General features: G+C 29.4%; 1 protein-coding gene and 1 long non-coding RNA gene across 6 annotated transcripts; both read right to left on the reverse strand.

Annotated features, from left to right (window-relative positions):
- Positions 11,419–19,020, reverse strand: LOC109361182. Its single transcript, XR_002109272.1, has 3 exons — positions 18,926–19,020; positions 16,936–16,937; positions 11,419–11,437 (listed from the first exon to the last, which is right to left on the reverse strand). It is a non-coding gene; the product is annotated as an uncharacterized LOC109361182 (long non-coding RNA).
- LOC109361181 (protein kinase 4) lies at positions 12,046–14,925 on the reverse strand. Of its 5 annotated transcripts, none has more exons than XM_019606539.1 (6): positions 14,468–14,925; positions 13,835–14,134; positions 13,277–13,628; positions 12,749–12,807; positions 12,685–12,718; positions 12,046–12,551 (listed from the first exon to the last, which is right to left on the reverse strand). In XM_019606539.1, exons 1-6 carry the CDS (start codon positions 14,789–14,791, stop codon positions 12,442–12,444), a joined length of 1,179 nt encoding a protein of 392 aa, XP_019462084.1. In that variant the 5' UTR covers positions 14,792–14,925; the 3' UTR covers positions 12,046–12,441. The 5 variants fall into 5 exon arrangements, with proteins under 5 accessions (XP_019462084.1, XP_019462083.1, XP_019462082.1 ...); XM_019606538.1 differs by having other exon boundaries at positions 12,046–12,554; positions 14,468–14,924; XM_019606537.1 differs by having other exon boundaries at positions 12,685–12,807; positions 14,468–14,919.

Below are 19,227 nucleotides of genomic sequence, written 5' to 3' on the forward strand. Positions count from 1 at the left end.
TGCTAAGAATTAATTTCCGTGACTTTGCATCAGAATACCATAAGCGATATCCTTTAGACTCAGATGCATAACCAAGAAATATGCACTCAACAGCTCTTGGAGCTAATTTACCATCATTAACATGTGCATAAGCAGGACATCCAAAGATTCTTAAGTTAGAATAATCAACAGGATTACCTGACCAAATTTCTTCTGGGATTTTGAAATCAAGTGCTGAATGTGGAGAACGATTAACCAGGTAACAAGCAGTAGATGCTGCTTCAGCCCAAAATTCACGCCGATGCCATAACCCAGCATTTGAGAGCATACAACGAACTCTCTCAAGTAGAGTCCTGTTCATCCGTTCTGCAACACCATTTTGTTGAGGATTTCTTGGAATAGTTTTGTGTCTAGCAATACCATTTTTTGTGCAGAACTCATTAAAATCACCATTGCAGAACTCTAATCCATTGTCTGTTCTAAGCTTCTTCACTTTCTTCCCTGTCTGGGTTTCAACAAGAGTTTTCCACTTCTTGAAAGTGGAGAAAGTCTCATTTTTATGCTGCAGAAAATAAACCCAAACTTTGCGAGAAAAATCATCAATGATGGTCATCATATAGCGACATCCTCCATGAGAAGGAAATTTAGAAGGCCCCCAAAGGTCAGAATGAATATAATCAAGAATACCTTTGGTACGGTGAGTTGCAGTGGAGAAACTAACCTTTTTCTGTTTCCCAAAAACACAATGTTTACAAAAATCCAATTTACCAATGCCATGTTTACCAAGATGACCTTGTTTGCTTAGAAGGTGCATACCTTTTTCACTCATATGGCCCAGGCGCATGTGCCATAATTTGGTAATGTCATTATCATGCATTGAAGAAGATACAGCTGTTGAACCTGTCACAACAGAACCTTGCAAGACATATAAACTACCAATCCGGTTAGCTTTCAATAATACCATAGCACCTTTCAATACCTTTAGAACTCCACCTTCAGCTGAATACCTACACCCGAGAGACTCTAGGGTGCCAAGAGAAATTAAGTTCCGCTTCAAATCTGGAATATAGCGGACATTAGCCAAGGTTCTGACAACACCGTCATGAGCCTTGATCTGAATAGTACTATTCCTGCAACTTTGCATTGGGTATCATTGCCCATCAAAACAACACCACTGTCAACATGTTCAAAAGTGGTGAATAAGTCCTTATAAGGACACATATGAAAAGTACATCCAGAATCAAGAATCCATTCTGTTTTACTCCTATTATTATAAGAGACAACAGATAAAAGAATATCACCGTCAGAATTGGCTTCAATATTAGCAGCTTCAGAGGATTGTTGAAATTTTCCCTTATCTTGTTTTTCTTGTTTTTTCTTTAAGATAAAACAATCAGGAATGTCATGCCCCGGTTTCTTGCAATAGCGACAAGTTTTGTTGGATTTGCGACCTCTGGATTTGGATCTGAACTTTTTATAATTGGTACTCCCTTTTTCTTGAGTTCTACCTCGAACACTTAAGCCCTCACCCTTGTCCACAGAATTAACTTCAAGATCAAATTTTTCTTTGGACAATAAATTAGATTTAACATCTTCAAAGGATAAGGTATCATTATTTCCATACAACATGATTTCTTTGAAGTGCTTATAGGTAGAAGGTAAAGAGACAACCAACAAAACAGCTTTGTCTTCATCTTCAATATTAATATCAATATTTTGCATATCCATAATAATAGAATTAAACTCATCAAGATGAGTTTGAATAGGAGTACCTTCAACCATACGAATGGTGTATAACCGTTCTTTGAGACGAAGCTTGTTTGCGAGGCTCTTGGTCATGTATAAAGTTTCTAACTTCAGCCACAAAGCCGCAGCGGTTTCTTCATTGGCAACCTCACGAAGAACCTCCTTCGACAAACAAAGTTGAATTGTTGAAAGCGCCTTTTCATCCAACTCGTCCCATTGATCATCGGTCATGGAAACTGGTTTCTTTGACTTCCCATCTAAAGCTTTCTTTAATCCGCTCTGGATAAGAACGGCCCTCATTTGGACTCGCCAAATAGAAAAGCTAATTTTGCCATCAAACTTCTCAATGTCAAATTTTGCAGACATTTTGAAATTCTCAATTTAGTAAGAGCTCTGATTCCACTTGTTAAGGTTAGAGCACAATGCGGAAGCACAGGATTGAATCAATTGAGAACAAAAGAGAAGCAAGTAAAGGATAAAGAAAATAACACACAAGATTTAACGTGGAAAAACCCCTCAGTGTGAGAGGAAAAAAACCATGGGCGATCAAGAGCAAAATTCCACTATGTAAAAAAGAAGAGTACAAGAAATCCTCTTATAATGATGAGGACAAATGACAATATTTTTTCTCACAAATACTCTCTCAAATGGAACAAGAATTCTCACCAAGAATGCACTCACAATATATGTGTAAATGAAAGAGATGTTGTGTGTTGTGAAGATGATTTTGAAGCTCTCTATATGTGTCCTTTTATAGGCAAGCAAAGTCTTGGTATCTTGGATTCCAAGCATTGGATGCTTAGAAACAAAGCCATCAAAGTGACATAAAATGCCCTTAAAGAGAGCCATAAAATAGTCATAAAATTCTTTTAAGGCATAGTAATGAGAGGCATCTAACAGTAGTGTTATATATGTTACTAAATTGTTATTATGTTAGTGTTATATATGTTCTCGACTCGGACAGGATTGCCTCCAGTGCGAGCATACTTGTGGGAAACAAAAAAAATTGATATAGATGTTACTAATCGCGAATTGTATTGTTATATATGTTACTATTAGATGTATATGTTACTAATTGTGGATTGCATAATCACATTATTATTATATATGTGATAATTCGTTTTTTCTCTCCATAAATTACATAATTATTATATATATTACTAACAAACAATTATGATTTTCAATTTTTTTACTCATTTATATATGATTCATAATTTTTTATACTAATAATAGTAGTATTTTTCTTTTTATTGACAAACAATATTTTTTATAATATAGTTTGAATTCTCAATTGATGCAAAAAAATTTATAAAAAAATAATATGTTCAATTGTGGGACCGAACCATTCAAGAGAATTTTGATTCCTATAATTAAATTTGTGGTTAATTGAACTAAATCAAACCATGTGCTTATGTTCGGTTCGGTTACTAAAATGTATCAATTACAAACCGAATCAAACTGAATTTTTACACCCTAATAACTAAATCCTTGTTTTGCTCGATGAAGAAATTAAATTTCATGATTTTATTTAATTTACTTAATATGATCTTTTTGTGCATCCAGTACAATGTCCTAATTATCAAACATATCAACAATATGTACCATATTGGGGTCGGCTTAAACTTGACCTAGCAACATAGTTTAATGAGACCATTTTAGTGGACATGATTTCAATCCGACCATGACCCAATAATATACATGACATAAAATTAAGTTGACCCAATATGATATTATAATGTAAAGATTTAAACATAATAAATAGCAAAATTATAAAATTGAAGAAGTATGAAGTCAAAACTAAAGTATAGTAATAATATATATTCCAAATAAATAATATCACTATAAACATACTACTACATCCTAATGGTTTTAATTAAAGAATCTTAATTTTTTATTCCTAATTATAATAGAAGAATATTAGACATGTAGATAAATGGAACAACATGAAGCATAACTCAAACTCGTCCCATAATCACAATCAATCAAATTTCTAACCCAAACTCATAAAAGATGTGCCACCCCAAACATAGGAGCAAGCAAATTCAAAGATGTGTGTAATATAATGAAAAGTAAAATGAACAAGTGAGTGTGACAGTGTAACAAAATAAAGGCAAAATAATTGGTGCCCCACTAACTAAGCTGTAATCAGAAGCATCCCTAGGGAAATGAAGAAGGACATGCATAATGGGAATCCTATGCCTAATATATTTTTTGTACTGTAATAACATAGGGACTTCACATGCAGCAGAATTGTACTGTTGAAAATCACTGTTTTCTGAAACAGAATGATACCAATAGAATCAGGTTCATGCCATGCGTCCATAGTACCCTCTCTGCTTTTGTTGTTGTTAAACATGTGTACATGTTTACAACTTCTTCGGTTGAATGCTGTGTTTATATTTGACTTGTACATTTTCATATTCCAACAAACATGTGAACAAAATTATGGAAAACTAAATATTCTAGAGTGAAGCTTTTCAACGTTTTCTTACTTACATCTTTAAAATCGTGGGCGGAATGGCTTTTATTCAAATTCTATTATAAGTTTAGTCTAAGCATTTCTACTTTTTGAGGAATGGTAGTAGGACCAACACGTTTTATTAATTATGGTGTGGGTACAATTAAATTCCATGTGATAAAGTTGTGCCTATTGTCCTCACTATAATCATATAACTATGTCTGGGATCATATTTTGAGTATTGAGAAGTCCAATATTTGAAGTTATTTTTTAATAAAAAATTAAAATTTAAAAAAAAAATCTTTCTCCACATGTTATAATACTGTACTCTCGTTTTTCAATACTTATTATATGGTTAAGCATTCGTTAGGTTGGGATAGCACTGGAACTTGGACTGAATAGTACTCTATTATCCAGAATGGTTAGGGGATGTACCCTTTAAACAAGGAAACCCATATATCAAAAGTTGGTAGGTACGGCTGGAACAACATACTCTCCATTAGCGGAGAAACACGTGTTTCTCCTTTTATTTTTAATAATGAAAGTATAATTTTATTATAATTAAAATAATAGATATATTATTAAAATTTACATTTTCTTTTACTTTTTGAAACACTTGTATCTTTAGTAATAGAGAAGAACCTGATCGGGTGGGTAAGGAAATAGGTCCTAGTAGTACCCAACTCAACTCGCCTACACTTGCACACTTATATGTATGCTAGAGTTAAAGTATCATTATATAGTGAGAGATTGATAATTACATTATTACTTAATGATGTTATGTGTTTTTGGTTTATGATTGTGATAATAAATAGTAAATTTATAAATTAAAAAGTAATTTAAGCCATTAAACTTGAGTGTGTTGTAACAAATTAAACATTCTTTAGTTTATTAATAAGACGTCAATCTAATGGTATAAGACCACACTAGATCCTTACATATACTAAAATGTTATAGGTTCAATTTTTGAAAGCAACATTTGTTAAAAGAGACAATCACATACCCAATAGAGATTAATTTCTTACTCATAAGATGATTGAATACTACGCCTTCGTTAAACCAAAAAAGTGTTATTTAGTTTTTAAAGGAATTGAGGGTAAAATGAGTGACAAATCTCAAAATAGAAAATAAGGGAGTTCAATGTCATCATCATAAACCTGCTAAATACAATTTTCTAATGGTTAACAAAACAAAAGAAATATGTTATCATATATTACCCAAATGTCAACGTAAAATATATTCCCTAAATGTCAATATCTTCATCATCTGTCTATAGCCATTCAAACTTATTAGAATATAATTCCCTATCATTATTTTATATGTTATGATGATAAATAAATTTCAAGATCAATCGTTATAAAATATGGGTTTATTTCTACCTCGACTAGTGTTTAGTCATGATCAATTATATGTAGCTATTTCAAGGGTTTAAAGCAAAAAGGGATTAATGATATTAATAAATGACAAAAATTGTAAACTATTAAAGACATTAACAAAATGTGGTTTATAAAGAAATTTTCCAAAATAACATATGTGTTACAACTTATATATGTGTTACAACTTATATGATATTTTCTTCTTAATTTTTTCTTTAACATTTTTTTTCTATTGTGAACAACACATTATAGTCATCAATATCTCCAATTCATCAATCACATACTTAAATATCATCTTCCATGATGTAATCATCAATAACTTTAAAACTAAAATTTATTCTTTTATTGTTGAGATGCATGAATGATGTTATGTTGGTCTTAGGGTGTGCGGATGAACACCCTGCATATTTTTTTTGAAAAAAAAAATGTATATTTTTTATAGAAAATTGTATGCGCTAATAGTATATAAGTTTTATATATTGTCATTATATCATACACCACCCATATTTAATAATCATTCACTCTTCAAAAAGTAATCCTAATGAATGATAAATGATATATGTAGTGACCATATATAAAACTTTGCATTGACAGAGCATAGATATTACACTCTTGTTTATAATTTTACAAACCCACAATTTATTTTTTGTAATGACATGCTTAATAAAAAAACAAATAATTATTAGTATGTTGACTTTTTTTATAATGTTATGGATATGCAACTTAGGGCATGTTCAGAAGTTACAAGGGAAAGAGAAGGAGTGGAATCAAGGGACAAGGATGGATGAGGAAATGAGGGGGAAATGAAGATAATCATCTCTATTATCTAGGAGTATAAAATTTAGATGAGAGAGGGGTAAAGTAATAATAACCCAAGAATATTTCTTTATTTTTCTTTAAAAATATAATTAACAATGAGAAATGTATAAAAATATAATTATACTAAAAACACTTAGGTAATTTGACATTTTTCTATAGAAAAAGCTCTGAATTGAGGGAACTATGAAAATAAGCAGCTGGAGGATTTTAGATGGCTTTAGAAACCCTTCAAAATCTTTCCATCTTTTTCATTCAACTAAAAAACAAGGGAGAGACATTCTAAAGTCATTCATTTCATTCTCTTCCCGTCCAAAATCAAACTCCTAAACAAAGCCTTAATGAACTTCATGATCGTTTCTTCGAGATAAATACCAAGTTACTTCTTTGTATGTCTTGTTCGAGTCTAGTCAATTTCTTCTCTAATTTTGATTATAGATGGTAAAACGGACATTACCCATAGGCGCGCCCGCATTTTTTGCGGGCAGGGCATACAAGTTTTGCATATTTGCACGTTTCGCCCTACCCGTTTTGCCCGTCAAGTTCGCAGGCATTTCTGTTGGGCATGTGGGCGACCCGCGGACGGTTCATAAACATAATTTAAGAAAAAAAATAAGAAAATTTTAAATAAGTTATGATGTAATGTGATTTTTAATCATTAAAAAATTGTAATTTAATGTGATTTGCTAAACTTCATATAAAATATTAAAATGTTTGTTAATTTTTTATCTTCAATTAATTTATTTAATTTAATTCCATTTATTATGTGATTATTTTTTAATTTTTTAATTATTCAACAATGCCTGCGGACGCCTGCAAGCCCGTTAGCCGTTTTAAAACGGACAGGACATTGAATTTTGTCTGTTAAATCAATGCGGACATGCCCACGCCCGCTTAAATTTTTGCAAGCATTTGCGGGCGGGGTTCTAAAGAGATCGATCGGCCTGTTTTGACATCTCTAGTTTTAATATGGCAAAACTAATTGAGTTTGCAAAGTTTTATCTAAGTGATTTTGTTCAACTATGAAAATTTGTAAAAAATAGGTTGTATAATTAAATGGAAGATACATAGAGGATTGACTCCTTAATAAGTTATACTTAGCAAAAAAAAATCTTCAATAATATTGACAACGAATCAACAAATTTAAAAATGTGAAAACACGTAGAGAATAATTATGAAATATATAATTTATTTAATTAAATATATTTAACTTTTGTAATTTTCACATTAATATTCTCATATTTATTTATTATTTTAATTTTTTATATATATTGTACACCCTGCTTGTACATCCTGTATTGGTCATTGTTTAAATATATTATTGACAAGTAGATTCTCACTCTTGTCAATGCATTAGTCTCCTACTAGTAATAGTATCAAAATTAAATGAAGAACCAACTCCTAGTAGAAAATCAACTACTCCTCTACTTAGAAAATAGTTTCCAATTCCATAAATAGAAATGGGCAGTGCCTGCTGAATTTAGGGTGCACTAAATAAGGAAAAAGTGAAAATGGTGGCACCAATTAAGGAACCAAGAAATGCGTGGTGTGTTGTTTCTGTGTATTTATCTTGCACAATCAGCATAAGCAATGACCATAAACCTTTCTTTTCTTAGTTACAATGTAGAGTTCTGTTAGTTATGCATCTCTTTGTAAATGGACAAGCAAACCGACGAAAACATATCATATCAATTAAAAAGTTAATTTTTTATTTTTATTTTTTACTTCAATATCATTGGTCTGAAATATAATTTGTGATACAGTTTATGACATATAGTTGTCCCTAAATGACAACAGGCCCCATTATTATTAATATTACTGATAGCTATGTTTCCTTTGAAAACCTTTGAAAATGAGGAATCAGCTTCCACCTCATTGGTAAGTTCCAAGATAGAGATCTCTTTTCTTTATTGCCATCAGTGAAAGATACATATGAAAATGATTTGTAGCCATTTCAAAAGTAATATCCTTCTGAACCCTACACGTGTTAAAGTTATATCCAACATGCTTTCAACAACCCTAATCCTTTTCCACGCAGAACCTTCCCTCCCAAGCAAAGGATCACTCTCACACACACTCACTAAAGAGAGGCTATGACCCCATTAAGTTGTTCTCACTTGCTTTTCTGACTCCAAATTTGTTTAATATATATGCTTTGTTTTTTTTATTCTAAGTCATAAGCTCCACTAGAAAGAAACTTACTCAACCTGAATAGAATTATTATTGTGAATGGCAAAACTATATGTAATAAGTATTTAACATAATTATATTATAATCTATGTTTGAACTCAAGATAACTAATAAAGTTAAAATAATCCCATGTTAACTAATGTACTCATTTGATGCTTCTATCGTTTATTTTGTATGAACGTTTTCTATACTTATAGGCAAATGGGTATCCACCCAAATTGATCTTTTTAGTAAAAAAGTATTGGTCACTTATTAAATCTAAGGGATATTTTAATCTATGCCTAATAATATGTATTAAGGCTGTGCTAGTATGCTAGATCCCCAGAAATATTAAAAGATTTAAAGTTCAATTCATGGAAATGATACTTATTGAATTGAATAATTAAATATTCTAAAAAGAACTAATTTCTTACACATAGAGTGAAAAATAATATTAATAGTACTCGAAAAATAATGCATGTTAAAGATATTGAAGGTGATAGATATTTATGAAAACTAAAATATCTTAGTTGAAAATATTAAATAAAATAAATTATCCCTCATAAACTTTTACTTTCTTTAGTATATTTAAATATGGCCTAGGACACATTAAAAAGGTATTAAATGTAATAGCACAAATAACAAGAATGTGTATGAATATTGCACATCGTATCCAACCCCATACCACTCGTTGGGAAAAGCAAAAGCTACTTTCATGTATATACTTAAAGCAACCATGCCTGCAGCAGGATGCAAGATGCCATTGTTTCGGGAAATTGTTATATCATTCTTAATTTATAATTGTTTCCAACCACCAGTGTTATAATAAAAAAGATGATATATATGAATTTTATATATTGTTATTGTATTATGTTTTCTTATTCTTTAAAATAATAATATAAATAAATATATAAATTTTAAAGTAGTTATTAAATATGAATTGGTAATCAAATGGCTCAGGTATGGTATACCGTACAATAAAATAATTCACTTAAATCATAATAAAATTAAAAATAAATATGACTTATATTAATATTAGTATTAAAAAATTAGGAAACAATAATATTTTTATTTATAACAAAGCAAAATGTGTATCGTATTGGTAAACCATGTTTGTATGTACCATCACAAGTGATGGTGATATTTTTATAATCTAAATTCTAAAAACTAATTCATTTTTTCCTATGTTTTCTCTTTTCAATTTTTTTCTATTTTTAAAATTTAAAGGCAAAATAACATCATTTTGCAACCCGGTTTTTTTTTAAAATACAGCATGACCAGTTCGTACAGATCCTTGGCAATTTTGATAATAAAAAAACCTACTTTTACTGGTTTTACTGAAATGATTCTTTGACTATTTTGATTATTATAAGAGTAATGTTATATTCTCATACTAAATTCTTCTATTAATTTTCACACCTATGAAAATATAATACATATCATTTGGAAACCAATCATCAATAAATAAGGTATCATATTTTGACACATGTCACTTTATTGTGAGTAGGATGATTAATATGAGGATTTAGTATGAGAATTTATCATTTTTCTTATTAAAATGCAATGTTAAACTCGAGTACCGTAAGAATTCTCATATTAGGTTTTACTGGTTAAATCATCTGATCGGACCGTATAATTTTTATATATAGTTAATAATTATCTACAAATATATAATTATTTATAATTGCAAATTTTAATATAATTAATAATCGTGTATAATTATATTGAAGTAATATATTTCCATTTTTGGACCAAGAAAAACAAAATATTAGACTATTATTCCATTTTTAAAATTTTTAGTAAAATTGTTTGATTTACCTATAGGTTATTTCAATTTAACATGGTGGGATTGAAAATTCTCAAAAATAAAATAGTTTAATTAAGATTGTAAATCAACTTTCAAGTCTGATTAAAGTTGGTACGGCATAGACATGTTATCATAACACTACTATAATGTTTAGGTTTGGAGTCTATTTCTCTCATTTTCCAACGAACCCTCATGGCACAAATTTTATATCAAAATCATTACATAATTTGAAAAATATTTAAATAAGTAATTTAGATTAACTTAATAAATATTAAATTTAGTAACAATTGTACGTTAAATAACGACGGTGGGCCCAATTGGTAAGAACATAGATTATAGCTCACCAGCTCGGGAATGTAAAAAGAAAAAGAAAAAAGGAAGAAACAAAAATACTTCCATTTTACTTTACTGCTGTAATTGGATCCTGAACTTTATAATAATTTAATTAAATCATATACAATTCTATATCATTTGATAATTTCTTAAATTGATTTTAATTTGAGCATCAAAAGATATAGAGCTTAAGTAGTTAATAATTTATGCATGTATTATTGAAGAAAATAATATATTCTTATATAAATCCTCCTATACTAAATTATAAGAAATGTATCATGTCTGAAAGATCTCATTTAGTGATGTCTAAGTAGGATAGACATTACAGTAATGTTGTGAAACCCGAGCCGAACATTAAACTGACAGAGGTCCCGTATTAGGTTTAACCGGTTTAGCCGGTTAAACCGTCCGGTCTGAGCGGGTGATTTCATACATAATTAATAATTTTTATTTATAAATATATAGTTATATATATATATAAAACTTTATATAATTAATAATTATGTATAATTATATTGAAATAATACATCTGTATCTTTTTTGGACCGTAATAAAACAAAATATTAGAACATTGTCCCATTTTTTTTATTTTTAAGTGAGCCTTCCGGTTTACTTCCCGGGTTAATCCGGTTTAACCGAGTTTAATACAGTCGGACCGGATTTTCTCCGGTTCAAAGCGATCTAACTCTCATTCGGTTAAGACGGCAAACCAGAGCCGTTTTCAAGTCCGGTCAACGGTCAGACCGTCCGATTCTAACAACACTGCATTTAAGTATTATTACCCACAATGGAAAAAGTAGTTTCTAGATAAACATCAATTTTATCCTTGCCCTAAGTTCACTCTCTACCAGTGATACATTTTATGAATGATTAGTTTATAAATAAAATATATGTTGTAATAGAGAATGATTTTTTTGGGGTACATAATAGAGAATGATTTGTAAGAGTATATGGCTACTCATTAACTAGAGAGTCCCCCTACGTCATAATGTCACATAATTAAACCTTAAAATTTAGCCGGGAGTAATAGGACCAAGTTGTGTGTGAACAGTGGTTAAATTTTCGATTCCACAAAAATAAATAAAAAATAATTTAAGAAAAAAATAAAAATGAGAGACATCATTACCAAGGACCAAAGATTTATATAAGGAAATTATTTCATTATTACTTATAATAATTGGGTGGGGACAAGTTGGAATCAATTTATCTGACAAAGATGATTCCATCTAGGTTCAACAGTTTTTGGTCTAGCACTTAATATTTATTTGTTGGCTTTACCAAAATTTTATTACCCTAATAAAAAGAGGCAATTTTTGACCCCATCCACCATTGTTTTTGTCTTCCATTGTGCCCTTCAAAACAACAAAAAGTAACTGGATATCACTGCAATTTCAGCTATGCTGTGCTGCAAACACTTCTTTTTCAATAGGAGGGTCCTAAAACATTATTCTTAACCATTATTCTTAATTCAACTATTACTACTATGCTACCCCACAAACCACACATTATATCTTTTGTTTCCCCACACTCTTGAACAAAGGGCTATTTTTTTTTTCATTTACTTCCTTTTTCACATACAAACAAAAACCTATTCCTTCTATAATACTTCTATTTTCAGTAGAAATAAAAGCCCTACATTTTCATTCCCTTCAAATTCCTACCACTTTTCAAATTCCTACCCTTTTTCCTAACACTAATACTTTTTTATTAAGAAACTATAGATCTTCCAAGCAACCAAATCCAAAGGGTCAATCAAATCAGTAAGTCCACTCCTGTGGGAGCCTAATCTCATGGTTCATTGCTGGCTGAGGCATGAGGCTACTCTTCTGTTGAGAAAAGCCATAATTTCTTCCAAGTCTTGGAAATGCTGCTGCATTTGCACAACAAAAAAAGTCAAGGATTCATACCTTAATAAATTACTCTGAAATGAATTTATATAAGAATCACAAATATTTTAAGAGAGAAGTACACATCCACTATGAAAATAATTTATTATATACCCTTTTCCATGTTTGAAGGGGCATTGAAACGATGCAAGTGTTGCTGCTGGCCCCCCACCATGTCTTCCATCTTTCTATTTAAGGCCTGCACCACTCTATCTGGAACCAATGCAGTTGAACATGCTGCAAACACAATAACAAACAATTTTTATGTTAATAAAACACATCTTTTTAACCACTTTATATATCTTTTATCATACTAATTCTTATTTAGACAAATTTAAACTTATTTAACTAGTTCAAATTACCATTAACACTCCCTCAACAAAATGATACAAATTAAGATAATGACCTTTTAGGTACATACTAACATAATTTTAAATTGGTTACGGCCGATTGGCGGGAAATTAAAGCCGCCGCCACAATTGAGATCACAATGTAGAGACTCTTGAAACCGTTATAGTAAACAATGATAGACCTTTAAAACAAGACTAACCAGATTTTAATTCAAATGTGTGGACAAAGTCTTAAATGCAACATGGTAGTGATGTGAAGGACCACCACCTTAATAAATGAAACAATTTATTTTTTGAAAGCATATAGGACATGTTTAATTCAATAACATGAAAGACAAAGAACACAGTGGTCTGACCTGGCTTAATTCTCGATTCGGCGGGACGTGGCAAGAACACACCAGTTCCAGCACATTCCCTTCTACCACCACCAAGAAAAACAGCTCTCATTCCATTGCTAGACCCGAATTGCTGATGCTGCTGCTGCTGCTGATTCTGAATCTGCTTGGCATGTTGTAGTGAAGGCCACGCCGATGCCGACAAACCAAGAGTCCTATTGTTGTTGGTGTTGTTGTTGTTCCTTCCACCTCTATTTGGAACCACCATTTGGTTGTTGTTTTTACTTTGCCTCTGTTGTTGGTAAACACCCCACACCGAAGATGAACCATTATTCTGTGGCTTAACCATTTGTTGCTGCCTCAACATCTCAAACTACCAAATTCACCAAAACAAACATTAAAACAAAACATACTAAATAACCATAAAACAACAACAAAAAAACAAAGAAAAATTGCAATAGTCCTCAATTTAAAGTTTAAAATCATGCAACAGAAACAAAAGATATAGCAAAATTTAATAAAAGGGTACATACCAAAACAAAGAAATAGACACTAAAAGTGATTGTTGAGTATGCTTACTTGTGCAATCTGCAATTGCTGGTGAGAAAGTGATTGTTGAGTGTAAAAAGCAGCAACATCAGAAGAGGTTTTTCTTTGTGAAACAAAGGGTCCATTCTGAAAGGGATAAGTTTCTTCTTGATTCAATCTCATCCTTTCAACTTTCCCTGCAGCTGCATGTAGCAGATCCCAAGTGGCCCTTGCAGAAGATAACTTGCAAACACTGTTGGGGCTACCTTGGCTTGAACACTTCTTGCAACCACCACACCCAATCCCAAAGGCACAAAGGGTTGATTGTGGTGAACCAGACACTAACTTACCCTGCAAAAAGAAAAGTAAAGAAGAAAAAAAACAAAATTATAGATAGAAAATATATAAACCTAAACAAACAAACAAATTACGACAATAATGTCAAAAAGTTCGATTCCTGTAAGCGACAACTATATTAACCGAAAAGGGTTAGTTTGTTACGTAAAAACAAACAAAAAACCAGAAACTAGATACAGAGTTGAGAAAAAACCAAAAACAATACTATTATACACTGAAAAAGAACAAGCAAAAAACAAATACAAAAGTTGGAAAAAAAACCCTCAAAATATACACTATTCCACTGAATAAACAAAATAATAATAAAAAATAAAGAGATTTTGATACCATGGGTTTGATAGTGTTGTTGAAATCATGTTCAAGGTTAGAGCGAGTCATTAAGCGATTGAACTCAGCGATTTGGTGCTGCTCCTCTTCATCACTCTCAGTTTCACTAGACCCACCAAGAGGTGAACTGAGATTAGAAGAAGGAAAACCAAAGAAACCAAATGGAAACTCAGAACGAAACATAGCTTCATCAACAACAACATTGTTTGGGTTATGTTTTTTGTTCTTTGATTCAAAGTTGTTGTTATTGTTGTTTTCATCATCAGAAAGAAACTGTGGTGGAAGCCAAAACTCACCATCATCTAAATTCTCAAACATAGCCATATAGAAGAGAAAGCAAAGAAGAAGAAGAAGAAGAAAAACAGAGAAGGGTTTTTGTTTTTTGTTTTTGAAGAATTGTAACAATAGATTTTGATTTTTATAGAATATGCAGAGACTCTATATGAGTGTAAAACAGAACAGAGGGAAAAAGCAGAACATAGAGAGAGAAAGTGTAGAGAGAGAAAGTGTGTATGTGAGGTGGGGAAGTTAGAAATAGAGAAGAGTATGTAGAGGTTCACGCGGTGGGGATGAGTGTGAGGTACACGCACTAGCCATGCAACAAAATAGAGAATTTGGAAGATAGAAAATGATTAATTTTCAATTTTATCATTATACTAATTGGGATATAGTATAATATTTAAAGTATAATAAGTTTTTATTATATATGCTATTGGTAGTATAAGAAATTGAGAAAAATATGACAACAAATATCTTCATCAAATATATTATATTTTTCTTAATACATGATTAGGATTTTGGATAAGAAAATAGATATTTTTATTTGAATTTAATTATTTATTATATTAGATAAATATACAAAAGTTCATGAAAAAATATATAATAAAAAACAACTTTAATTTTTTTAAATTCTTCTAAAACATATTTGCATAGTTTGAGGAATTTAAAAAAACTGAATTTTGGGAAAGTAAGTTTTACACTTTTAAAAATATTTTTTTATGAGCATTTAATATGATTATTGACATTTTTCCTTCACCAAACAAATTTCCCCTTCATTTTGAATAATTGTCATTGGTCCATGAAAAATATAAATACACATTAATACCAACAACTATTTCTAGAATGTGAAAATTGAAAATATCATTTTCTTTCCAATAATAAATTTTATTTTTATATTCTTAATTTATTAAGAGGCTGGTTTTTTATTTTTTTATATTATTATTAGCTGTGAGATAACCGTTGTCAAAATCATAATTATACACAAGAATAAAGAAATAGTTAACAATATAAAAGATATAATGAGATGGTCTGAACTGTATTTTTCTAAATTTAACAACATGGGTTGCCAATGAATCATAATCTTTTTACTTTTCATTGTACTTTTTTTATTCAGTTATGGTTAGAAAATTAAATAGGAGGTTTTTTATAATTTAAAAACTTTACTATCTATTATTTCTACTGGTGTTAAATATGGTTATAATCAAAAGGGAATTTTTCTGTGGGCATTTACCAATATAAAACAATATGTTTTATCTTTAAAATTTATTTATATAGTAGTGTGTCGTGTCTGCCGACTCACATTCTTATTTCCTAGTATTAAATATTTAAGAGAATTGTATTATATTTTTTATAATAAAAAAATATAAAAATGAGTTGTAATTCTTTTTAAAAACCACATTGATAATATAATATTTTTAGGTATGTAATTTTCTGTAACTTCTATTAATATTTTTTATTATGTATAAAAATATTGTAATAATAATTAATTAAATGGGTAAAATAGGCAATAAGAAATTTATATATATATATTCAAGTAATTTGATGTTTTCTTTTTATATAAATCATATAGCTGCACCCAGAATTATGGTTTAAAATCTGGTATCGGTTATAATTAGGTATTTAAATTTTAAGGTGTTAGTTATGGAAATATGTAAGATAAATCTAGCTGAATAGAAAATGAAGTTGTAATAATTATTTATTGAGTTAGTTTTAAAATATGAGAAAGAAAAGGAAAAGGTTTTGAAAAGTGAGACGTGTGTGTGAAGGTATGAGAGTGTGTAAGTAATTTTCCGAAACGGAAGGAGGCAGTGATGAAGCACGCTTCACGACGTGAGTGAAAGTGTTGCTGATAGCGGTTTAAGAGTTGAGGCACAGAGCAGGTGCACCACTAACGTGGGTCCCATTCATACTTGTACGAAACATAATTAAATAACATTTTTCCTTTTTTAATTTTGAAGAATTCATGTATCAAACTAGCTGATGTTAATCACAAAGATATTAGTTTAGTAGTATAAGATCTTTTAATATTATCATATATTGTATTAGGTTAAAGAAACAAAAATTTCAGTCCTTGAACAGAAAATTGTTATAGACAATCATGCAATTTAAAAAAATAGTTCACTAGTCATAGAGTAAGAACACTCTTTTGTTTATTCACAAAAGAAAAGATCTTGAATCTTAGTTTTCACGCCTATTCATTTTAAATTCAAATATTTCAAAATTTCTTTGCCTTATTGTTTCTTCCATAGCTTTCTTTTTTACTGTGCTTTAACATGCACAACACAGATATGGTTGTATTTGGCTATGAGAAAATAAATAAATATATTACTAATATATATTTATACTATATATAAAGCCAAAATATATTATAACTACTTACATGACAAAATTTTTACTTACCTATATTGACATTATAATTAACTAGCATGTTGACATGCACTGTCGTGTCTGTCAACCCGCTTTCCTATCGTTTGTAATGTATAGTTTGTATTTTATAAATTCAAATATAATTTTTTGCGCTAAATTTACGGTTGAATTTATTCAATTGGTCTAATATTCAATTTTTTAAATACACTTTTAAAATAAGAAGATAATAAGGATAAAATAAGAAAATAATATTATATGGTTTTTTGGTAGAAATAAAAAAATATTGAGGGCAAAATAGGAAAACACAAATTACACCATGATGAGTGGTTATTTTGTGTTTTCCCTTTATTAATAGTATAGAAGTATAGATATAAATATAGATATAGATATAGATATAGAAGTATAAATAATTATTACAATATTTTTCCATACAATAAAAATATAAATGAAGGTTTCCCCACTAAATATATCAAACTACAAATGCATTTTTTAATAATATCACAATTGTATTTTTATATTTTTTATCAAAAAATTATAATATCATGTACAAAAAAAGTGATAGAATTCTATAAAATGAAATATATAAAAATTAAATATTCAATACTAAAAAGTAAAAATATTGGTCGGCAGACACGGAGTGACTGTCGACACGCTAGTACTTAATAAAGAGAAAACACAAAATAACCATTTATCATGGTGTAATTTGTATTTTCCTATTTTGTCTTTTACATATTTTTATTTTCACAACAATAACTATAGAATCATGTTTCAATTTTTTTATATTCTTCTACAATAACTATCACATTGGTATAATTTTATATTTCATATTTTACCCTTAACCCATTTTAATATCTATAAAAAATATATTATCATATGTAACCACCACCAACATATTAATTACACATTCACTTTACTTTGACAAATAAAATAAATATAAAGAAATATAATATAAAATGTACCAAATATAAATTACAACATAAATCACATTTGATAAGAAAAATATTATGATTCACCAAAATAAAATATATGAAACTTAAATCTTTGATGTTAGAAATTAAAAATATGGGCCGACAGATACGAAGTTGTAGGAGATTTTGCCCTAATGGTGCACTATTTTTCATTAATATTACAATTATCATTTGTTCATTCTATAACTACTTACATATGGTCTAATTTTCTTTTGTCTATTTTACCCTTCTAATTAACTATTACTCTAATATTTTTTCACATAATAAAATAAATATTAATGGAAGTTAGAGTAAGTTACATACACAAAAAATGTCAAATCACTAATGCAATTTTTAATGTAAGTTTTAGTAATATCACAATTCATTATCATATATTTCTATTACATAAATTATAATATTATCTATACTCAATAAAAAAATAATATAATTCTTTAAAATGAAATATATAAAAATAAATATTTAATACTAAAAAATAAGAATGTGGGTCGAAAGGCACAAAGTGACTGTCAACACGCTAATCAATATAAATATTATACATTAATAAATATTGAATGATATGTTGATTATAAATTAAATTATACTCACACACACCGCATACATATTAATTATTCAACAATTTATATTTTTATTTTAATAAGTTGATACTGTAATTTAATTTTATATAAATAAAATATGAATAGACTACAATTGATTAAATATAAATATATCGTGAATAATAAACTATATTTTAAAAAGATAATATAAAACTTTAATATCTATATAAATTGTGTAAGAATTTTTTATATTGTTCATATCAATATTGTGATAATCAGACCGTAACGGGTGGTCCAATCGGTTTGGTCACTGACCGGACTTGAAAACGGCTATGGTTTGTAATTTTAACCGAATGAGGGGTTGAACCGCTTTGAATCGGAGAAATTCTAATCGGACAATGTTAAGCCTGGTTGAACCGCAGTAACCTGAGAAGTGAACCGGTTGATTCACTTAAAAAGTTTAAAAAAAAGAACACTACTCTAATATTTTGTTTTACTTCGATCCAAAAAAAGATGGAAATATATTATTTCAATATATTTATATATTTAAAAATGATAAATTATTTATAAAATCAACCGATCCGGCCAGATGGTTTAACTGTTTAAACCTATT

This window comes from Lupinus angustifolius, chromosome LG11 (assembly GCF_001865875.1).
Source record: "Lupinus angustifolius cultivar Tanjil chromosome LG11, LupAngTanjil_v1.0, whole genome shotgun sequence".
Lineage (NCBI taxonomy): Eukaryota > Viridiplantae > Streptophyta > Magnoliopsida > Fabales > Fabaceae > Lupinus > Lupinus angustifolius.

Excerpts from the sequence above, each read along its gene's own strand:
- LOC109361181 (XM_019606536.1), bottom strand. The coding sequence starts at position 14,791 with ATGGCTATGTTTGAGAATTTAGATGATGGTGAGTTTTGGCTTCCACCA. Across the intron at positions 14,135-14,467 it reads ACAACACTATCAAACCCATG|GGTAAGTTAGTGTCTGGTTC; the intron begins GTATCAAAATCT and ends TTCTTTTTGCAG. Across the intron at positions 13,629-13,834 it reads AGCAATTGCAGATTGCACAA|TTTGAGATGTTGAGGCAGCA; the intron begins GTAAGCATACTC and ends TGAATTTGGTAG.